We start from the raw sequence: 23866 nt of genomic DNA, 5'->3' as shown, positions 1-23866 counted from the left end.
ATATATAGATATATGTATATATTTCTTCCATTTAAACTTTCTCATTTTTTCAAAATATCGTTTACATCTCTGAATCTCGATCGGCAGATCTCCAACAGCAGTTAAACAATTGAAAATCGCGATTGTTCAGTCCGATTATCCGAGGAGAATTTAAGACTAACTTTATCTGCGCTCTCGATCGAATTGAAAGAAAGAGAGAACGTAATGACTTTATGACAAAATTTACACATGTACTTTTAAAACTAAAACAGACGATTTAGAATCGCGTGATTTTCCTTTCAAGCTACTTTCCCCATTAACATCTGTTATTTAGCTCTTACTCGTTTTAGTTTCGTTGCTAATTATAATAACGAATGTACATATTANGTATATATTTCTTCCATTTAAACTTTCTCATTTTTTCAAAATATCGTTTACATCTCTGAATCTCGATCGGCAGATCTCCAACAGCAGTTAAACAATTGAAAATCGCGATTGTTCAGTCCGATTATCCGAGGAGAATTTAAGACTAACTTTATCTGCGCTCTCGATCGAATTGAAAGAAAGAGAGAACGTAATGACTTTATGACAAAATTTACACATGTACTTTTAAAACTAAAACAGACGATTTAGAATCGCGTGATTTTCCTTTCAAGCTACTTTCCCCATTAACATCTGTTATTTAGCTCTTACTCGTTTTAGTTTCGTTGCTAATTATAATAACGAATGTACATATTATTTAAACAAGTCTTTTTTCACGATTAATTAACGTTAAAACTGTGCTAAAGAAGAAACTGAAGGAGAAAACTACGTTGCTAAGATGATGTAAAATTATGCGAATCTGTTACGAAGAACCATTGTTTAACAACGCGATTTTAAAAATAGCTTACCCGCTGGATGCTGCGCAAGGCGAATTTTTGTGCTGGGACTTTGAGAAAGTATATATATAGAAATTAAAGATCGATTAAAACTCTGGGAGTATCGATTTTCTAATGAGCGTAAGACGAGCTAAAATTTAGAAGATTTCGATAAATGCAGAAAATCTTGAAGACGTAAGTTATTTAGTTAATACTCGTTAGAAACGTCGCTGATTTCTCTGAGACTTTCTAGGTAGTTAAGAATTTTAATCTGCTAGGATTCTGGGAATATCAAAATCTTAGGCGAAAATTATAATAAATACAGTGACAGTGTCCAAATAGTATAATTGCGAAAATGAAATTTGATTGAATTTATTATAGTTGTCACTGTACTTGTTAGTATATGTACGTAGATAGATTAATTTTAACGAACGTTGAAATACTTTTAAAAATGTCTCGGAAACGATAAATGTCAACTATCTTCATGCCAAGTATTGAGATTGAAATCACATAAAGTTTAAATATAAAAGCAGAGAACGACAGAGAGTAGAGTATATAAAACGTCTAAAAAGCCAATCTGAGTTTTTGATAATATTCAAGAATTAGGCAAATTTCATATTTAGAAAGGAAAAAATGTTCGAGAAACACGAGCAGTAAGTAGTGTCTTTTTCATGCCTGATGTTTAAGCTATGAGCATTGTTAACTTTGCAATAAATTATCAAAGGCAGCGACAGTTCGCGATTATAGTAAACAATTCTTCATTCTCTAGTTTTACAATTTATCCTGTTTACCAATGATACTTCTTACAACTGCACAAGCTGTATGTGTATCTGTAGCTAGGAGTGAGAGCGTGTCTAAGATTTCGGGAATCTGCTTACTCCTGTCTGCAGCTACCGCAGAGTACAGCGGCACAGCTGAAGATTCTACTAAGTAGAACAAGATGAGCTGAGGCCAGACGCCGGTCAAGTAGCCCGAGTCAACCGCAAGCTCTCATACATCTCCTTAAAATCGAAGTCAGACGCGAAGTCGATAGAAACAATTATCAATTGCGATTAAATCAGTGATTGGAAATCGAAATATTAATTTTAATAATAGTATGACGGTTTAAATAGAAAGCGTTGCCTTTAATAATTTATCACGATGTTAAACTATTTGATATTTCAGATATGAAAAGATTCGTAGCTTGTCGCTTTTGCTTTTCTTTAGAAAATTACCTTGTGCATGTATTTGTTGCAATTAACAAATAGTTCATGCTAAATATTTATAAAATGAATAGAAACCGTACAAACGAAAAATCGTAAGCGTGCCTTAATTAACGTGAATAACAGATGAACGAAAAAAGAAGTTTTTACAGACAAGATCGATAGCTCGGGAATAGTTTGAATGACGAAATAAGATAAGCAGAGAAGAATCTTGAATAAATTAGTGGGAAAAATTATGTAGGATTATTTACAACAGTGTAACTTAACAAATGAACATCTTCTACTTATTATATTTTATCATGGAACAACTCTTATATCTCCCGTCCGACTTTTGTTGTTTTAACACTACTCGTGTCTTTTTCCTTTTAACAATTGACGGAATATCCTTAGGTAACGTTCATAAAAAAACAGTTACAAAATTTGTCTAAATACTGGATGGGAGGGGGCGGAGATGTTGGNGTGTCCATTTAAATATATAAGAGGCCATCGCCCTGAGTCTGCGTTCACTTGCAGACAAACTAAAATACCTCGAGTCTACCCTAGATTTCACTCAGATATTAAATAAATAAGTTAAGGGAGTAAACTCTTGAGGTATAAAATGGAAAATGGTCTAAAAGCTACAGTGTCGTAGAAAATAAAAGAATACAAGGGCGAGGGAACGAAAAATTGACTCCCTGACACGAATCAAAGCGTTATTCCTTTTCTTTTGAGCATCCAAGATTTGATTCGCCTTTGCGCAGCTCTCGAGTATTAATGCTACATTCGAAATCGAGAAGGTTGTTGATAAATTTTATTGTTTATTTAAAATCGATCCGCCTATACGAGACGGAGCGACCGGACTAGTCTTTGAGACTAGCTTGCGGTATGCGCAAGCGCCATGGGCCCAGAGGTCCTGGACTTACAAGGGTCCCAGTCCAATTCACAACTCAACATTTTTGTACAATCCATATTTTCAATAATGATTGTGTTCAATGAAGATGTTTCAGTGAGAAACTTACCGAGTTCTTGGTGTTTAACAGAAAGAAAAATTCACACTGCGAAATAAACGATTAAATAGTGAAATAATTAAATTTGTAACTACAATAATAATCCGCTGCGAGATGATTCATACGTTTACAAAAGAATCTTTTGATTATCTTGTTTTTAATGAAATATTTGATGATGAAAACAGAGTGTAAAGACAAAGAAAAGAGAAGGAGAAACTCCGATACGTTTCCCAGTGAATCATTTCATGTGATCGCAATGATTATTAATTAGAGAGATATCGGACCGGGTCCCAGGCGATTAATTGATGATAGTGAGGGTAATACTTGCGTGTTTAATGAGAGGGTAGCCCAGGGCCTCACTGGGCTTGTGCACTAGGATCGCACTGCAACAGTCGCACGATAGACGGATCATTTTTTGCCCCCTCGATAAACTCGTCCAAGGACAGTTTCCCATCCTTGTTCTTATCCATCTGACGGAAGATTTTATCTGTCCGCTTCTCCGGCGTCGATTCGTCCTCCGGCATTTTCATCACCGAGCCGACCATCTTGTAAATAGCCTGAACAAACACGAAACAATAATTTTAACGTTAAATATTTGTTATTCTTTGTTGAAGAAATGAAATTGTAGTGTATGTAATATCTCGTGCTTACCGTAACGATTTCCAACATTTCCTGCCGCGAGATGTATCCGTTCCCATCTAGATCGTACATGCTGAATGCCCACTTCAATTTCTGTTCCACTCTGCCGCGAGACGTGACGCTGAGTGCACATAAAAATTCCCGGAAATCGATTGTCCCGTCACCGTTAGCGTCGAATGTTCTGAACACGTGTTCTGCAAACTTTGAAACACGATGTTCTACCATAATAATACGATCAAACATTGCACGATGTTTAAATAAAATTTAAAGTAAGGTCTTGGGATGAAATTGGGACGGAATTAAACTTCTCCAAAAGTGAAAATTAAGATAGGAGCGTTAAAATATTTTTTATTTTTTTTGGCAAGCATCTCGTTGTTGTACCTTAGAAGCATCACCATAGGGGAAGAAATTCCCGTAGATTTTCTTGAATTCCTCTACGCTGAGGTGTCCACTTGGACAGTCCTTCAAAAATCCTTTGTACCATTCGTGGATCTCGGCATCTTTGAACAAGAACGATAAATATAGTTAAGTGACGTAATAAGATCGTGATGGCTATATTAAAAGTATTTCGTACCTGAGAATTCTGTGTTCGCCTTGAGGTCTTCAAGAACTTCTGGTTTCAATTTGCTGTTCTGTTTCCCCATGGCTCTGTTCCGTGTTTTCCGGTCTCACGAATTTAATTAGCTTTATTAATCGCTAACTAAATCTACTATTCTACCAGTGCTGTTTTGAAACAGCACTTCGTGGCCGGGCACCTCTGAAAAACGAAAATATTTCGATGAATATTCATAATTAATTCTCTCGTGACGAAATTAATGAGGTTCCGAACGGAAACCGGGTTTTTCATGAGTTTCTCTGTCTCTATCAAGCTGAGAATTTTCAAGGAATTTCTGTGCTAAAAAGGGCGGAGAATATAACACTTAAACTTAATTATACCAATGAGAAATCATGATAATCGCTATTAACGTTTTCTAATTTTCTATGTGTACAAATGAATGTTAACGTTTACATCGTCATCAAACGCAGCCATCCGCATTCATACAACTGTAACAACGTTTATTTATAATTTTTATTAAAAAACCGTTCTTTAACAATAATCGTGTGTGGTGTGTTTATTAACGTCTTAGCCAAATAAATTAAACATTTAATCAACGGATCCCTCGGAATGTTTATAAAGCATCTTTTTTCCTTTCACTGTTGTTGCAAAATCGAACACTGTCTGTACCCTATACAACAATTTAAACAATATATTGTTGAACAATCGTAGACAAAAGTTTATACAGAGAATGTTTTACAAAGAACTCGTCCGCCTTTAATTATAATACAATTATTCATGCAACATTGCGACACACAGTAATTGTAACAAGTATCTTTTCTAACGTATCAGTCAAAGCAGACAGAGATCTTACGAGAATTATTATTACTTTACAATAATTATTATATATCGGGTGACTCGTCGCGATAATCTTTCAATTACCGTCTCTTCAAATATCTCTTTCCTGAAGGAGACACTCGAGATTGAAATACTTCAACCGGCTCAGTTAAAGTCACCTCAACCGTTCTTGATTTTTATCTCTTTCCATACTTACAGGAAGACGATATAAGAGAACGATTATTCCAACGATTCACCAGTTTTCTATGTACGTACTCGCCACGTTCCTTTCATACGCTTTAATCGTCTAATAAATGCACATACAATTATGGTAATTACACGGATTATTTAAGTAAGAGACACAAAGATTTTGTAAGTCTGCAAACTATAAATTGTGCTATATAATATACGTTATAGTTTCGTGAGAGAGTAATCTACGAGACAAGAAGGCCGTACATATTGCGTGAATCGTTAAATCTTTTTTTTAAGTTATTACATACATGTCCTCATCAAATTAATAATAATAATCAGTTCGAATGACTGTAGTACAAGTTCTGATCGAACCATGATATAGCATTTGTATTATTTATATGTATAAACGAATGGGAAAACTTGAAGAATGGGGAAAAGAAAGTGTAATGACTAATCGTTATACAGCATATACAAATAAGTATTCACAGTGCTATTTTATAATATAGATTTTCATATCTTCTATTCAAGATTCTATTCACATAAACGAGCAATGTAGGATAGGAAATCTTTAGTTACTATTCTAAATTACTTTAACTAGGACATTATTTCTTTAATGAGAGGTGACTATCATCTATTTAGACGATCATTTTTTGGTCGTTTCGAAATGTTCAATCGAGTCAGTGAAGTAGAAATGTCAATCCTGCAGAAAGGAAATTAGTGATCAATTCATCTTATGCAGAAACCGTCCTCTTCGTTAACAGATCCCATAATATTGATAACGTATTGATAATTTTAAATATAGATTTAGTAATTAAAATTCGATGATGACTGTTTAATTTAATTACAAAGTATGGTTTTAAGTAGCAAAGAATATGAGACTCGAAATAGAGAGATTAGCTAATATACTACTATACACAGGATTCTTCACGCTCTACGATTTATTCTACTTGCTTAGTATGAAGTTTTATGTTTAAATTAAAAGCGTGGAAGCGTTACTATACACATAGCACCAACATCGATGAGAGGATAATTAGAGAATAGAGAATATTCAATTATGATCTATCGATCTTACAAGATCTATAAATGCCGTTTAAGTGTATAATTTGTCAAGTATATCGAAGACTACTGGTCCTGTGACTCTATGCTAGATCCTATGCGCTAGATACTTTAAATAGTCGAAGTATAGTGACTACTAAAAGTATGTAATAATATTTAAATACGCGATTATTTGATTTTGGACTTTTTTTAAGTGAACAGATCTCTGCATTTCATACTTTTATAATCATAGATCACTCATGATTACACGATTAATTGGTAATAATTATTAACAAACAAAAAATATTCTCGTGGCGTTAAATAATTATGGATACTTTTAGTAACCACTTTACTTAAAATGAAACGAAAATCGGCAGTATATCCTATCACAAATATTTATACAAATACAATTAGTCAGAAAATGAAGCCAGACTTCAATTACCTTGTACAAAAAGTAAACGAGGCATAGAAATAGAATATTGTTGTTACAAAAATCTAAAAACAGGCGTATTAAATATTAAAAGTATTAAAAATCAGTAAATTGTTCTTGAAATTAAAAATGTAATTAAAGACAGCCACAAAGTTCTAAAACGTGTTAAAAGTTGTCTTCGTATATTACTAATAGTTACTCTAAAATTCTACTTTTATTACAATTTCTCATTTTACAGCCGTGCCGCGAATTGGATTCGTTAAACGATCTTGAAAATTGCGTGCGAAAGTTCATGGTGAAAGAGAACTGCGTGGGATAAAAGTGTTTAAGTCGATTAAGAATTTAATTATACGTGCAGAGAGAGAGAGAGAGAGAGAGGGGAGAGCGACGGGATAATAGAATGGATGGCGTAGAAAAATATAAAATAGTAGCATAGATTTATGTGTGAATATAGCGTTTTTACGTAATTGAATTTGTTTTCCTCTCCTTTTTCAATAATTGGTTGCTCGTCGTCTCGTTAAATCTTTGAATTGACTAAACTTTCGGATTGCTTTCACAATTGTTCGCCAGCTAAGAGACAAGAAGTTCCTTCTGATCTATCAGCTTGATAATAGTTTTCATAAAGATTCATTCTATATAAGAAGATAAATAGTTTAATTAAATAAATATTCAGGCATACCGTGTTTTCAAGTAATTTATCGTTATTAAGTCACGTGCAAATCAAGATTGATGCCGTTCAACAGTTTGTACAATAAAGTCTCAATCGATATTAATAGCCTGTCAGCCAAGTTACGAAGGAGAAATTGAAAGGGAAAAATATTGTTTAAATAATTCGATCGTTTTTAATGCGTCGTCGTAGCTTTCGAAATTGTTCTTTTGTTAATTGTATAATGCACTTCGGGTTTTATAAAATGTTTCCTTGCTCTACGATTCATTGACTCTCTTTTTTAAATAATAAATAAACTCCTTTTTTGTTAGTTTGATTGTCAGTGCTGCACTTTCGGTTCGTTTCAAGAAGTTTTTAATTGTGATTGCTTTGCGTTATCCTTCGTTATCCTTGCGTTAGAAAGCAATCATAGTTCATGCAGAAACTATCGAAATTTCTGTTAATTTACGCAAATTAATTAATTCCATGATAGATGATTCTTTAGAAAATCTACTGTTTCTATAAATGAAACGAAAGAACCGTAAAAGATTGTTAAAAAATGTTCGTGGATTCGTTAATAAATCCTTGAATATCAATATCCTTGAATGGGGATTTTTATGACAAATAAATAGCGCGCAATTGAGATTTATAGATTCAATATCCTTTGAACAAATATATACGAATTATTTTTAAAACAAATTGATATAGATCATTTGTAATTTATCAAATGTATTCCTAGCCCATTACGTATGGATAGATTTCTCCGTGTACGTGCGTGTGCTCAAGGGAAGAAAAAAGGGGGAGGCGCACTTTTCTGTTAGATTAAAAAATTGACTGAAAATCTCTGTTTACGAAGCCCTTAGATTTGGAAAATATTAAGAAAAAAGTTGATTTTTCATTCGTTTTTGAAGAAGAGGCAATGATATGTACTTAGCCTACTTTACATTAACATTACGGAGTACGTAATTTGTTTAATTAATTGCACACATAGCTACACTTTCTGTTTATAAACCTTCCGAGCAATAAAACATATTTGAATAACAATCAATCGGCGACCAGTTCGGTAACTTGGCCTGGTGCGATTTTATAAAACGCGATGCAGGGTTTAATTTAATTGTGAGTACGTACCGTGTCGAAGTACACCGTGAAACGTAAAATCATTGAATCTGGATCGTAATGTTCGTCCTACCTATTCGACAGCACCTTCAATTCTTCCGGTTCGTTGTGTTCACGTCACAGAATTCTAGCACTTTGTCATCGTTGTTCGAATAGAGATTTAAGAAACCGTCGGTTCCCCGTTTAATGTTTAATAACCGCTGTCGATTCATAGGACATAGGACCTTGTTTAATCTCGTTAATGATTACTGAGAACAAACGATCGTTATCGATAGAAAACGCGTTAGTCGTTTCTCTCCGGGCCATGATCTTCGATTATTAATTTACCGAGGCCCTGCCGTGGTTAATGTCCAGCTTAAATGTTAATTTTACTTGTGAACGTGTAATCTCGTTCGAGATTCATTAAAATTATGTACCACTACAGAGAATGGTAATGGTCGAAAGTGGTATCTTCCGTATATTATTCATTTCGGGATCTAAAATATTTATTGAATATTCTTTAATATCCACTGTTACGTCGCCACGGATAGTCATCTTTGCCTCCGTGACGTCTTCCGATCAAATTAATTCGCCGAATCATTCGAAAATGGACTTAACTCGAAAATCAGTTCCTAGAAAATGATTTTAGTTTCTCTCTTTTTTTTTGCGATTGGGACACATAAGCCTTTTATCAGAGATCTTCGAGTAACTACGCGTACTTTTAACTATCTTTACATTCTCGCGTGCAATCACATATGCGCGTATGTGCGTGTGCGATTGTTTAATGAAGACACAGACGCGCATTCGGGGAATAGTTCTCTGATCGTTGTTGCTCGGTCGGTTATTTTAAGAATCTTTCTTTACGATAACGGTGCGTTATCAACGAATCGTCACGTGAATTAAGGAGCGAGCATCTTCGATAACTCCTCGTCCTGAAGGCAACCCTTCAGGAACTCCTCCTCCGTCAGCTGACCGTCGCCGTTCTCGTCCATCTTCGTGAATATGTTTTTCGCCCGTTCCTCCGCGCTATCCGCCGGCCTGCTGCTCGAGCAAGCTCCCAGCATATCGTATATCGCCTGGAAAAAAAAAACAGAAAACGCCGCCTACTTAACGATCCCTGCGCAAAAGCAGGAAACATTTTTGAAAAACCACAACTTCTAAAAGAACGAACCTATACTAATAAAAAATTGCCATATAATAACAGCAGATAATCGAAGTGCTACAATTATTTTTTTAAAGTGCCTACGCGCACATTTTTCTGATCTGTTTTTAATTCTGATTGAAAGACGAATGATTTGCGATTGGATTCGATTCCTGTAATTAGTGTCCCAGATACCGCACGCCATCGAATCGTATTTTAATTTACCGTCCATCGAGCGAAACGTGTGAAGAATGATTACCATAAGGCACGATCTGATTAATCCGCGAACTGCTATCTACGTCGACTAATTCTAACGTACCTCTGAGCCGATAAAAAAATGAATATACAGGAGACTAACTAGAAATTCCAACTTCCGAATTATTATTAGTCGATTAGACTTGAAATTGATTAATTGAGAAGCGTACAGTACCTGGACGATCTTCGTCATTTCCTGGATATCGATCACGCCGTTACCATCGACGTCGTACATGCGGAAGGCCCATTTCAGTTTCTCTTCCGGCGTGCCACCGGAAGTTACGTCAATGGCCAGTAAAAATTCCTGCAACAACATATGGAAAACGTGGTTTGATAATCGGGGCTTTGTTTCGCGAAGCAACTGTACATGGAAATTTTGATCTAATGCTCTTTTCTAATGCCGTGGCTCGCGAATTTCTTCAGAATCGAACAGGGTGTGGATTTGCGATGATCATGAAACAAGTGCGAGTGCCAGTATGACCTACTAGGTAGAAAACTTGTTCAGAAGAAGCAATAATAGCGATACAGAAAGAGAACCGGCCGATGGGGTCAATACGGAAAGAAGTGGCGACACTTGATAGGTCAGGAGGAGGCAAAGAGAGGCCGACTTCTTTAAAAAAAAAAACCCTTCTCCTTCTTCTCGTTTGTCTACCTCAGGCGTCGACTGACCTAGTTCGGACTTTGCGATACTTCGAGACCGCGATGTTCAGTCGAAATTCCCTCGAAATCTACGTAACAACTCTAAAGTTTCCAAAAATTGCTACCACTTCTAAGAAAAGTCTCTCCCGCCCACGCGGTGGAAAAGCTTATTTCTTAAATGCCATTTGGCAACGTATTTGCATACATAAAACAGCCGGGACAAGGCATTATTCTAAGTTTGATAATATCGCTGGCTCAATTTCAATGGTACGGGCATGTTGATATTATACCAACTTATTAGGTATTATATATATATATATATACATACATATACACATCGTTCACAAAGGCCTGGTCTTTCATAAAATCAAGTTTATCGAGTTTATTATTCGCAGCGAATATGGAACGATCCATAGAATATATCGCGTTAGCGAAGCGTATTGTATTTGTAACAATGCTTGGACAGCCTCACGTCATCCTTTATATTCTAACATACACACACACAGTCAGCTATGAATACAATTTCTCGCCACGCTCGTTTAAAACGTATGCCACAGCTGCCACCATACTTTTAATAAAGTCTTATCAATTTACCGCTGAGCTTATTTAACGATAAACACTTATGTACAAATAATTGCAGAAACGAAAGTGACCAGAATATCCATGTTGACATTGACTCATTTTAAATGAAAATGCAAATAAGAACGAATTACCTTAAAATCGATGTACCCGTTTTTGTCCATGTCAAATGTCCGGAACACGTGGTCGCAGAATTCCTCTGCATTTCCGGATGGGAAGAATGTTTTATACATATCAACAAATTTTGCTGGCGTTAGTCTACCGTTAGGGCAATCTTGCTGCAACCAAAAGCAAAGAGAAACCATTCGTAAATCTCTTCCATCTCGCTATCAAGAAGATAACGCTTCCACAGAACGGAGCTGAACTTACTTTAAATCCCTTGTACCAGTCCTTTATGGTGGCCTCGTCGTACCTCGTGTGCGACTTGAGGAAATCCATGTCCTCTTTGCTGAGCTTATCTTTACTGCCGAAGCCCACCATTTTGTGATCTTTAACAAACAAACAAACAAAAAATGTTTCTATCAGTATCAGATTCCCAATAGATCTTAAGTATCAAAGTAATAGTATTGTACATAAAACGTACTCCTATATAAAGGATGTTTGAAGAGACCGAAAGATCAAACAATTCCTGTTTGTATTAAGAGTTTTCTAGCATATCGTTTATCGATTTGACAAAGGATATAATTGTCGGATGAAGAAGGATAAAGACGAGCGAGACAAAGGGTACACGGGAGAGAAGGTGAAGGCTTTGTAAAGAGGATCGTGGTGTAAAAGAACAGAGAACTAAAGTAATGTCGTAATGAGCCAGGCCGATACGCGTGTCGAATGAAAAATTTTCGAGAAAGGAGTCAGGTAGCTACGAGTTTACAGAGAGGTTTCATTTTCCACGTCCGAAGGGAGGAAGTCGAAGCTGGCGATTCGTGACTCGCCTAACAATTATGCCTCATGAGGAATCGCGTTAGAAACCAACGGTTCGCTCTCTATATTTTCACTTCGTTACACAGAAAAATGCTGTTTGATACACCGGGACTACAGCAAACGATTTTTCTGCCTGAGACACTTCTAATGTCACGTTGTACATATAATTGTTTACTGAATCGAATAATTATTACTTGTTTTAAATAATTAAAGTAAGAGTTAGATCTTTTTAGTGAAAATTGATAGCGTCTGCTAGAATTGTGAATCTAATTTCAATAAAAATAACTTAATTTCCTCAAAGAGGATATTTCTTATTAAATTTTTATTCTGCCGAGTATACGGTACTCTGGAACGAGATTTGGTTCTAGTAACAATTAGAGATAGAACAGGAGTAGGGGATTGACAAGAGGCGGTCAAAATAACCGGACTAGATTCTGAGTCAGATAGGACTCGATGGTTAACACACGGTGCATCGTGTAAGTCCTCGGCGTGGAGTAAATGTAGGACATAATTAACACAACACACGCACACACCGCGAGACCTCGTCCTTCTTTTTTTTTTTAAGTAAAAGTTAGCCTCGATCTATGTCAACGGAGAATCGACTGCCCCTCGGCTATTTATTCGATTAAACTTGTATCAAATAAGTTAACACATATTCCTAGAACAATGAGGAGAAAATAGGAGATGCTTAAAGAACATAATAGAGATTTTCCGCTTCCCTCGACCTTTCTCTGATTAGATATCCAATCAAATCGAATCCGAAATAGGTGACACGAATGTAACTTTAATTTCGCTGAGTGGCCAAGTACTTCTGACCCAGATCTAATATATAATAATAATAATAATGATAATAGTAATAATAATAATGATGATCGAAAGGAGACGGGTATCGATTCTACCTTTTAACAAATGCTGTGCTCGGTTCCCATGCGGCTGATAAATCTTTCATACGGGATCATTGTTTGTTTCAATCGAAAGGAACCACGTGGAATAAATTCCGGGAATGGTTCTATAAATATTTCAAACAATACGAGAATTCAATATCCGAGCGAAGAAACAATTTAAAACAGGAAACAACGCTTGACAGTCGGTTTTTATAATAAAAGTTGAACGACAGTGAGCTGTTCTTAAATATATCTGATTCTAGACTGTATATTTTTATCTGCCAAGAGAAATTCTTGGGCAACAGTTTTTATAATACCAAAGCGAAGATATTCTAAAGTTAGTTTCGTAGACGATCTCGGAGCGAAGATTGTAACAAAAATAGGCCAAATACTTGAAAAGGGAGGTGGAATATACGAAACACCCACACGTTGTATAGTAGCACCTTTTGTCCTTTCTTGACATTTTACAAATGTTACTTTCGTTGAATCTACAGTGACAATCATAAAAATAAGACGGCACAGTACATTCAACTGTGAATTATAAATACAGAATTCCCTAATAGTTTCACGTAACAGATACGGCTTGTCTTCTTTCGACACAATGAATGAGAAATTCTTTTTCATAGCACTTGACGATCCTCATTGTATTTCTCACACCCGGAGAGAGTCAATTAATTTAAAGATTTTTCATAGACTGGCAGATATCTTTCGTTAATTTTTGCTTCTAATTTCGTTGCGTTTTTCCTTACATAACACGCCGTGGCGTACTCATGATTTACGAGCATTATTTATTACTCAGAAACGTTACGGACATTATTTATTGCCGTATCCGCTTCAGAAGCTACCGCATTTGAATAAATAGACGATACGTCAAAAAATGTTGAGACAAAGTGTTTTCGTGCCTAGGGCGAAACGCATTAAGTCCTAATAAATTCCGCCTCTAATCGTTTTATAAAAGTAATCTATGAATCCGGCATTTAGCAAAAAATAGAGAAACATTATCGCTAAAAGAATCTTTCAACCGTGGGAGTAATAGCCATTATCAATTCTAAGGAATTTTACTTTTCTAAGGAATTTAATTTAGAAGAGATTAAGTGGATTATTATAGAAATTAACTCTGATCATATATTACCAAATATGAAAATTATATTTAAAAAGGCAATATTGTATTCTATATAAAATTTACAGTCCTGGTTCTTAGATTTTGCATATTAAAGACAAAACTCTAACAAAATTTGTAAACAAACCAATAAACTGATTATCTACTATATTTAATAGAATTCGATTTTCAATTTGAAGTGGTGAATCGAATCCTTAAGACTTAACTAACGTCGTTTCGATCATCTTACCGAGTGATATCTTTCGATTACTGGTTCCTTATCAATTCCAGGCTTCTCTTCCGCCTCGTATCAACTGGAACGACGCGAACGACGGAACGACACTTGACAAAGTTAAAATTCACAAGGTCACTTTTGGAAAAGAAACCGCGATTCCTTTTTCCAGATAAAACACCCACCTTTGATTTTTCACGTCACACTTTCTCCGAAATATTCTCGTCCCTTCTCCCCTTCCTCTGTGGATGCTATCCCTTGCGCGTACGCATAATTTATTTATCCCGCTTAACCGTGACCACGCGTCCTACGATTAACGAAGACGTATCGACATTAATTAAACCAGCCGCGTAATTAACCGAACTGACACGCGAAGGAAATCGATGATACGAGGATAAATTATCAAGATAGGACAGTTCCAATTGGATAATGCCTCATCCCTAATTGGAAGACGTGCGTGCGTGCAACGAAGATGAGTAACGAGTTCCTACGACTCTGAGCATTCTGTTGAACGAGAACAATTTCTATAACTGACCCCACGAAATTCAAAAACGAATCCACGACGTGGACAAAATAAATTCGGGATGTACACTCGATAAAATTGTCCGTGCCACTACGAATGCAACATCAACTGCACTTTTTAAAAAGCTGTAGCCGAACAATTCTTAGCGCCTTTTAAGGTTCGAAACCGTCGGATTCTCTCCCTCTCTCCTTTCCCCTCTCTGTTTCCTTTTCATCTCTTATTCTTGTCACTCGTTTCCGTTCTATTCTAAAAAGGAACACCATCGACTCGCTTCAACGGTGTGTCCATTTTCCGTTTAACGAGCTTGCGTACTCCGTTCTTCTTCGACGCGAAGGACAAGCGAGAAACCGAAGTGTTTTTAATCGTGAAATCGATCAGAAACTGGCCTATCCAGGATCGCGAACGGAGTAGATCCACGTAAAAGACGGAGACGAGAGAGAAAGAGAAAGAACGAGAACACGGGAGGGGGTGTAAGGGTAAAGAACCTGAGAGGAGTAAATGATGTGTGCACGCAATACGAGAGAAACGGAAAGGAGATTGGCGAGCCAGAAAACAAACGGGAAAATTGGCGAATAAACGGCGCAGAAGATTGAAGACCGATGAGAAGATAGGAAATCGGACGAAAGGGAGGATGATCGACGAGTTAAAGGGAGAACCGACCGGGGGACGAGTACGAACGGACGGCACAAGACGATTATGAGAAGATAATAAATGTGTACGTAACTCAGACCGAGCGCGTGTTCCCGTGTATCGCGTAAAAGGTAGAGTAGATATAAGTACGAATGCGGCGAAGCGACTACCGTCAAAGAACGAGGCTCTCCCTGAACCCGATCCTGCGTGCTAACGGGTCCCCACCCCTATATCCGTCCCTCCTTCTCTCCGCCGTATAAAACAACCCCTGGCCAACCCAAACCATCCACCCACCCACTCTCGCCATGTTCCACCACCGAACGGCGCTGCCCGCGTCGTTTACCATTTTCTCCTACTTCCTTTTCACTTTTCTTTAACATCTCACGAGTGCGCGAGCTGTGTTTCGCTATCGCGAACCGGTCGCATAAGAAATTCAATAAGATTTCCTGGCGGGAAACGCGGTTCCATCATCTTCAATTCGCCCAAAGAGTAACAGCGACCCGCCCGAGATTCGATGTACAAAAGGGAGCTTTGCGTCTAGGAAAATCTTGTAGAATATAAGCCAAGATTGATGGTATCCGTCGACCATCGTGAAACGTAAACGTCAAATAAAAAATTGCCCGAGTTCTCGTTAGAAATAAAAGATGAACCATGACCCGGGAACGAAACTCTGCGCATCGACTGGAGAAATAAATGGAGTAAACATTTTTTGAAAGGTAACTATCGCCGTGAAAAAGAGTCGGTATCTGTTGAAAAAAAAGTTGCCGGCCTTTATTAAAAATGTAAACGTAAACACGACCCTTTGTTCGCTGTTTCCAGTAGCCTAAACCTTCTTTTAAAAGATAGAAAAGAAACCACGCGCCACGCACGCGTGCCTGCATACAGACAAAAATGCACCGCGACTTTCCTCCGTTTTTTTTTTCTCTCTCCCTTCCCGCACCCCCCGAGGAGGGGAATGTATAAACGAGGAGAGGAACAATAGCGAGTGCTGTCCCACTCGATTTCAGTATCCGTGACCCGATTATACTTATACGACCAACTGGCGGAGTTTTCGCCAGCCAGTTAATCGATAGATATTTACTGCTCTATCGTTTTGCAATTAGATTCGTCAGTTTCTGTTTTTAATCGATTCTCAACGGTGCCCGGTGCCATAAGACGCATAATATGTGCACCAAGAATAAAGAAGCGCAATTCACTGCGAAGCCGGAAGTTGAGTAATTTCGAATAATTAGCTGTATCTAATAATTTAACTGAGATATCAAATAAATAGTAGACATTAGTTACGAAACGACTGCGTCGTGAGTGCAAAACACTGATTTCTATGAAACAGTGGGACAAAAGATTGTCCCGACTGTCCGATGAATAATCGAATAGACTAAAAAGATCAATTCTCCTTTGACATAGAATGATCGATCCACCGGCCACGAAAAAGACCTGATTTCGAGCCCGTAAACGTGCGCGGTGAAGGTAATGAGATAGGCGACCCGAAAGAGGAGCTCGTTAGTGCATTTTTGAAAGTGAATCGAGATTTAATTTTCTTCGGGGCGAAAGACGCAGTGCGCAATTTCCCCGATGCGATGGAAAATTTCCATTTAGCTGCCGCGGCTGGTGGACACGCGAACTCGTTAATACATTTATGCATTTCGTTGAAACGGAACGAAACGAGACGTACAATTGAATGAGCCGGCGCTTTTTTCAAATTACTTTTCCAAGTACTTCCAACAGTCGCCCGCCGTTCCCTTTATAATTATTTTCTCCTCGCCTCTTTTAACTAAATGCGAGCACGGACGAATTCCCATTTGAATTCTCGGTCATAATCGAGATTTTGTATGGCAGCGCATGCGTCCAACGTGAACTGCACTTGCGCTGTGTAAAAGTGTCGACGAGTTCGAATTTGCGCGTGTCTTCCCGCGCTTAGGAACCAGCAAGAGCCGAAGGGAAAATTGGCGGTGTTAATAAGGCCACTAGAGGACTATATTTAGTGCAGACCTTAAAAATCGTTCTTATCGTTGAAACGATCTGTTTTTTATAATAGCATGCATCGAAACATGTTTATCGCATAAATTTGCATATAAACGCTACGATCTTATCCCGAGTGTATTACAAAATTTAAATATAACTCGGGAGATAAAGTAAATAGGAAATAAGCCTTTTAAATCAAATACAGTGATTATTATTGATGGGAAAAGTTTGATCGAACGGCGATAAACTGTTGTAATAAAAGAGAAAAGAATAACAAAGAGTCAAGAATAAGAGAAAATTAAAGGGGGAAGGAAAAGGCGAAAGATTAGTGATACATACATAGTTATAGTAGCGTAACGAGTGAACCGCACGCGAGACGACTTTCAACCTGGGATTATCGATTTTTCTGACCAACATTCGTCCGTTTTACCGCTAACAACATTATCAATACGATCCACACGCGTAAACCGCTAAACAAAACTGATCGCATCGTCCTTCGTTTTACTCAAGGAATCATAAAATTCAACCATGAACGGTATTTAAAGAATCTACAATTATTAACGAAAGTGATCTAATTCAGTCTGATCACCGAATGGCTTATACTTAAGTGCATATCGATTTCGTTTAAACCAAGAAATATACGAGTAATTGAACTTTTTATTGATTTTTACAACTGCCATAAAAGCTGATTGGTTCTGTTCTAACATACGATTGTACTGAATATGAAGCTTGATCAATCTTCATTAATTTCCTAATTGCAGGGAAGATTGATTACTTTTGTTAAGAATTATCACATCTCTTAACCGGAAATTCTATTCCAGAGAACGCACAATAAATCAAATTCAGTTTAACTGGTTTATATATTACACTCTTACCGATTTCATTTAAACTGGGAAACATATGAGTAATTGAACTTTTTATTGGCTTTAACAATTGCCATAAAAGCTGATTGGCTCTGTTCTAACATACGATTTGTACTAAATATGAAGTTTGTTCAATCTTCATTAATTTCCTAATTGCAGGGAAGATTGATTGCTTTTGTTAAGATAGAATTATCACATCTCTGAGCCGGAAGTTCTATTCCAAGAACCGACAATAAAGCAAATTCAGTTTAACTGGTTTATATATTAAGCTCTTAACGATTTCATTTAAACTAGGAAATATACGAGTAATTAGAGTTTTCATTGATCCTATTGAGCAAAAACTGATTAGTTGTATTTTAATATGAAATTGCGCTCGACCCGAGGTACGATCGTTCTTTATTGATTTTCTAATCACTAGGAAGGTTAATTACTTTTGTTAACGCACAATTATCACATCTCTGGGGGTGTGCGTATGGATAGGAGCAGAGGCTGGTGTTGGTGAGTTCCCCGGCCTGCCCTGGGTAAAGCTGGGTCGCGGTTCTATCGATCTCCGCCCACCTGGAGGACTTCTCCGCGTAGCTACCTCTGCCTCTCTCTCGACGGTTCACAGGATGAACGCTTACGTTACGTTCGGGGGGACCCGGAGGAGGGTAGGCGGTGGGACGTATAAGAGGAGAAACAGAGAAAAGGAAGAGTAACAGAAAGATGGAACGTGTTATATCCACAGGGGGTGTGTGCTCCGCAAAGAACGGACAACAATGACCGTTTTCCCTGGGAAAAGTCGGAGGAAAATGACGCGTACACAATGACGAGGGAAACAAGCAAAAAAACGAGGCAATCTGCGAAACCTACTGCTATCTTATATTCAGACTGTTTCGCCGTTCCATCAGTTTTATTCCCGTTTTTAAAAATTGCTTATAAATCAGAAAATAAAACCGACCCTTCTACGCATTTATATAAAAATATGCATACACGTCAGAATACTTAAAATAAGTTCAAGATATCTTTCGATCGTTGTTAATATTCTTCCACACGTTTTATGTTTTCAACATTGGAGAACTCCGCGTATCGTAATTGTCATTTTTACGATCACTTTCGGATACTTGAAATATTCCTGTGTTTCAGGGGGATACTTCGGGCAGACTCTTCTGGTACTATTTCGTGAGGAGCACAATAGTGGTTGATGAAGCGGAATTCGTGCTATAAATCGTTCCCGGACAAGCGAATCCGCGGGCATTGTAATCGAGACCGTATTTCACGCGATTAAACGGTAGTAGTGTAATCCACGACTAAAGAGAGAGCCAGCGTTGGAGTTATGATCTTACATCTCCCTGTTCCACGTTGTTCCTCGTTCGCGGACAATATGGAGAGATAAAAAGGGACTGTGATTAAAGCTTTTACGATGGGTCTAGTCAACAGGAATATCTGTGTTACGAACAAGCGTGTCCGCGTCGGGAAACATGTAAAACGAGGGTACGAATAATCCTTCGCTATGAAAACTTTACTCTGAAACAGGCCATTCTTTTAATTCGGATGGGACTCTTCTCGTCGAATAAAATTAGTGTCAAAAACATTTTCAATGTGGGAAAGTTTATAATGAAGGTTCTTAACACTTGAATTCGGGAGAGGGTCTCGGTTAAAGAAATCAATATCGCGGTAAGTACGTGGTACGTTTTCGACGACGACATGTAAGTGAAGTTATGACGTAGCAGCCGCTGCCAAGGTAACTAAGGACTTACAAATTAGATCGTCGAGAGCGATTAATCGAAAAATGTCGCTGCTTGACCTCTCTATCTCAGCTAATGGCCAAACACCAGACGTATCAATCCTACGAATTATAATTAGCTATGATATCTTTACCCAAATTTTGTAAAGAACAAGAAAAAGTTGCACGGTTCATCTGTTGATTAAGATATCTATTTATATAAATGCATAAAGATGCTCAATTATAGCTCGTAGGTAATTGCAAATAAGAACGAATAACGAATGAGACAATTTCTTACCTTATCATGTTCCCTTCGCATATTCCCGGGGACGTACTTATCTATCATACGTGTCTGAAACAGGAACGAAGGCGGTTAGTCTTAATCTTAATTAACAACGTTAATTATCATTTTGCCTATTTCATGTAAACGTATAACCCAAATACTGCGCGTGCCTCGTTAAAACTCCCTTTTTAAAGGCTTTTTAACGAGGTCGCGGCGAGTTTTTATAGCGAGATTAAAATCGCCAGCAATAGATAGTTATCCTTACTGGCCAGCAAAAAATTAAATTCCCTCTCGTTTTTTCTTAACGCCCCGCCCTCGCGCGGATTATTAGATCATCCTTCCCAATTTTAAATCTTTCTCGGCTCTTTTGAATTGTACACAGTGACAGCACTGTTATAAAACATTTAATCACGATTCCCTACAATTCTCTTTTATTTAAACAGAAACTTAAGAAGATTAATCCAGAATCAAGCGAGGTAATTAGATCGGAATCAATGCTGGGGTTAATCGAGTCGCGAAGATTGTAAATCAGTCGTCCCAGTGGTAAATTAAGCAATTATCGAAACTAGCGGAAAGATAATTTGTCACCGAGTTGTCGGAACCGTTTCGCTTCGACTTCCGATTCCGATGTGTCTCGGTATCTCGGCGAATCGATTTCAGAATTCAATTAACCCCGGGAGCTAATTTAAATTCGCCCGCGGGTTGATTTCTTGCCGTGTGAAAACCCGAGTAACTCAAGAGATACCGTCACCTACTCGCGTGCACTTTTACGCGAGCTTTTTTTATTCATCTCACTTTCTCGACTTCGCGAAAGTATTATTAGACTCGCGAGGGTCGGACACTGGGATCAGTTACAATCCTCTCCCTTTTCAAGGACACCAAGGATACTATCTTACGTGTAAAAATGTATTAAAGCGCAGAATTCTGAAACTATTGTTAAACCACAGAAAATAATTTGATCTCAGTCGCGTATCCTTAATAAAATTTGTACATTTATATGTCCATTAAAATATTGTCTATCATTTCGCCAGCTGGAATTCATAAGCTAGAGATTGAAATTTACAATCTGGAGATTGGAACGTTTCATCTGATTTATTGGAACTGAAATGGAAATCTAAATGGAGCGTCGATATTTATTGTGATTATTCTGGAGTACGCGAGGGAAGATTTCGGATGGTGAAAACGTAGGAAAGGGGCGTTGTCGAGGAAAAAGGAGGAAGGAGGAGGATGAGGCGAAACGTAAAGGGATGAAAGGCGCCGGCGTGAGGACAGTACGACGCAATGCGGGCACCACCGAACCGAAAACCAGTAATAGTAATCGTCCCCCTCGATATTTCCCCTCTTATCCCCTCGATTCACGATCTATAATCTCTCTATCCACTATCTGTGATCTAATCTGCAAATGAAAGACACGCTCCGCTGTTCTTTCCGCAACTTCTTCGAGATGCTCTCCACAAGAGTCCAATTTTAAAAAGTTCACCGAATTAGAACTCCTTCCCACTGAAACCAAGATACTGTCACGTTTATATGCAATTGTAGAGTTTAAACTTTTATTACTTCTTACTATTACCTCTTCTCAGTCGATCCTTTGCTTCAAACTGAGAGGAAACAAATATAGCTACTGTTTGAAATATCAAACCTCATATATTTCTGTAAATCGTAGCAGCTATTTGTTTGCAGATTAAACATTGCTAAATTATTTCCTGCTCGATCACACCCACTGGCTTAAACAGAATTCCAATGTAATTCCTATGACTTACGCGTACAGATCACTGATTTTTACGTCACGTGAATAACTATCGCATTAAAAGATGAGGAAAGTATGCGTTGCTGTCCTTGAAGGATGAAAATTTGTCAACCTAATGAGTTTATAAACTCGTAAAAGTTGGAAAACATGTTTTTGAGCCATTGCTTGCCTTCTCATCTCCATTTATTCGACAACTAATCCTTTTTCGGGGATCAATAAGATCGTGTACCGCAGTGGTCCGTACTTGCCAAGTTTTCCTTTTTTCTTACCCTCTTTTACTTTTGCGAGGATGCGCGTTTACGTATTAGAGATATCAAACGAGATTCGTTTTATTTCATTAATATTGCTTTGAGAAAATATTTCAAACACTAATGACGATTGCTTATATTATTAATTTAAATATAATAATAATTTCAACTATACACATTTCGTATTTTATTATACTAAATAGAACTGCAATGTTTTGTTGCAATATCTATCTTAAAATTGGCGAAGAACCCAAAATATTTTATCTAAATATCAATAATATTAATATTGGGTTCAATTGAGTAAACAAATTTCAATTTTGCGGCATATTTTATCAGTGTTGATACTGAAGGCACCGAATTTGAATGAGTAGCGTCATCTCGGCGGTCTTCCCGAGAATAAACGCGGTCGATGCGAAAATTTTACAGCAGCCTGCCGTATCCCTGCAATGTTTATTAACAAATTTGAATTCAACAATGATGGCGCTACGCAATGAACAATTATTGATTAGACTAATTTAAAAAAAAAAAATCAATTTTATGTAGCAACAAATACGCATGTCGATGGAAAGAAAAATGAAATTTGCCTTATCTGTAATAATTTATCAGAAGATTTTTAATCTTATCACTTCTCGAGTGAAGAATAATAACATGGATAATTTGTCGTAATTCTTGTTTTAAAAATTATATTCTAAACAAATGTAACTGGATTCAGAAGAACTTGAAATTAAGACGCATGATATTTTTTAATTCGACCTAAACTGAATATAATCTTAAAAAGAATGCAATTGATTATCTATTAAAGAGATCTTGTATTCATTTCGGTTTCTCTATCGTTTCGCGCACGGTTTCAATTTAACAAACTTGTGACACTGTCAAACTATCTCGACCGCACTCGGTAGCGGTTTTCGCACAAACCAGGTTTGAAATTCTGTGAAATCCGATGGAGAACGAAGAGGTCGGAAAAAGGGGAACTAAGGAGATTTTTATTAGTTTTTACCTTGGCAGTGGAAGTGTAAAAGTTTCAGGACTTGGACGTTAGCTGTAATGGATCAATAATGGTGAACACAGACAGCGACAGAGAGTGTGGCCGGATGGTCTGAATATAGATATGCGGAAGAAGTACAAGGTGAAGCATAATCGCTCTTTCACACATTTTCCATATCTGTATTTCCCTTTTTTTTTCTAAATAATTTATCGCTGAGACAAGGTCTCCTGAAAAGCTATAGCTTCCTACCAATCGTCTTCCGGTTACCGTTTAATTTTTAAAGAAAGATATCCACTCTACGTGTCTCAATTAATTCTCAAACGTTGCACACGAAGGATAACAGAATTTGAGCGACTTATTAAAAATATCAATTTTGATTTCACGCAAGATTATAAAATTTGACAATTTAATTTTAATTACTACACCGTTAGAATTCCTTATTTCTTTTTATGATAGTTTGCTTTTTCTGACGCGGTAAGTAATTTATAACACGTTTGAAATTTTTACAACCGCATGTGTTTGCGTGTTCGCTTATACATCGCATGTTTACCTAATAAACAACCTTGTACTGCAAGAGATAAAGCAGTCTTCCTCCCATTGAAGAAAAAGGTCAAGGTGGTAAGGTATTATAAATAATTATAAAAATATATCATTTATATTGCGAGTCGCCTCCGCGCAAACATTAAAGTAAAGGGCGAATGAAACAGAAAGGAGATAATAGTAAAAACGAAACGGTAAAA

At 37.2% G+C, this 23866-nt stretch overlaps 2 protein-coding genes across 6 annotated transcripts in view; both read right to left on the bottom strand.

The window, feature by feature from the left end:
- Positions 1 to 2503: 2503 nt before the first annotated feature.
- The window catches only part of Nca (neurocalcin homolog), a 26362-nt gene continuing 4999 nt past the window's right edge, over positions 2504 to 23866 (bottom strand). Inside the window, exons 2-5 of the mRNA XM_018020410.2 lie at positions 4238 to 4420; positions 4045 to 4163; positions 3676 to 3864; positions 2504 to 3581 (exon numbers count right to left, since the gene is read on the bottom strand). Of these exons, the coding sequence (XP_017875899.1) occupies positions 3381 to 3581; positions 3676 to 3864; positions 4045 to 4163; positions 4238 to 4307 (579 nt within the window). The 5' untranslated portion in view covers positions 4308 to 4420 and the 3' untranslated portion in view covers positions 2504 to 3380. The remainder of the gene's footprint in view (positions 3582 to 3675; positions 3865 to 4044; positions 4164 to 4237; positions 4421 to 23866) is intronic.
- LOC108622499 (neuronal calcium sensor 2) overlaps positions 4619 to 23866 on the bottom strand; it is a 24110-nt gene continuing 4862 nt past the window's right edge. The window contains exons 1-7 of one of the 5 annotated variants that reach the window (XM_018020411.2): positions 15428 to 15534; positions 14366 to 14487; positions 14199 to 14290; positions 11417 to 11535; positions 11182 to 11325; positions 10005 to 10133; positions 4619 to 9509 (exon numbers count right to left, since the gene is read on the bottom strand). In XM_018020411.2, coding sequence (XP_017875900.1) covers positions 9333 to 9509; positions 10005 to 10133; positions 11182 to 11325; positions 11417 to 11527 — 561 coding nt within the window. In that variant the 5' untranslated portion in view covers positions 11528 to 11535; positions 14199 to 14290; positions 14366 to 14487; positions 15428 to 15534 and the 3' untranslated portion in view covers positions 4619 to 9332. Of the gene's footprint in view, positions 9510 to 10004; positions 10134 to 11181; positions 11326 to 11416; positions 11536 to 14198; positions 14291 to 14365; positions 14488 to 15363; positions 15385 to 15427; positions 15535 to 20161; positions 20216 to 23866 lie in introns of those variants that run through there. The other 4 variants (XM_018020413.2, XM_026811536.1, XM_026811537.1 and 1 more) reach the window with 4 other exon arrangements.

The sequence above is a fragment of the Ceratina calcarata genome, unplaced genomic scaffold (assembly GCF_001652005.2).
Source record: "Ceratina calcarata isolate Rehan_Ccalc_2016 unplaced genomic scaffold, ASM165200v1 scaffold224.2, whole genome shotgun sequence".
NCBI classification, from domain to species: domain Eukaryota; kingdom Metazoa; phylum Arthropoda; class Insecta; order Hymenoptera; family Apidae; genus Ceratina; species Ceratina calcarata.
This window is presented reverse-complemented; position numbering and strand designations above follow the sequence as displayed.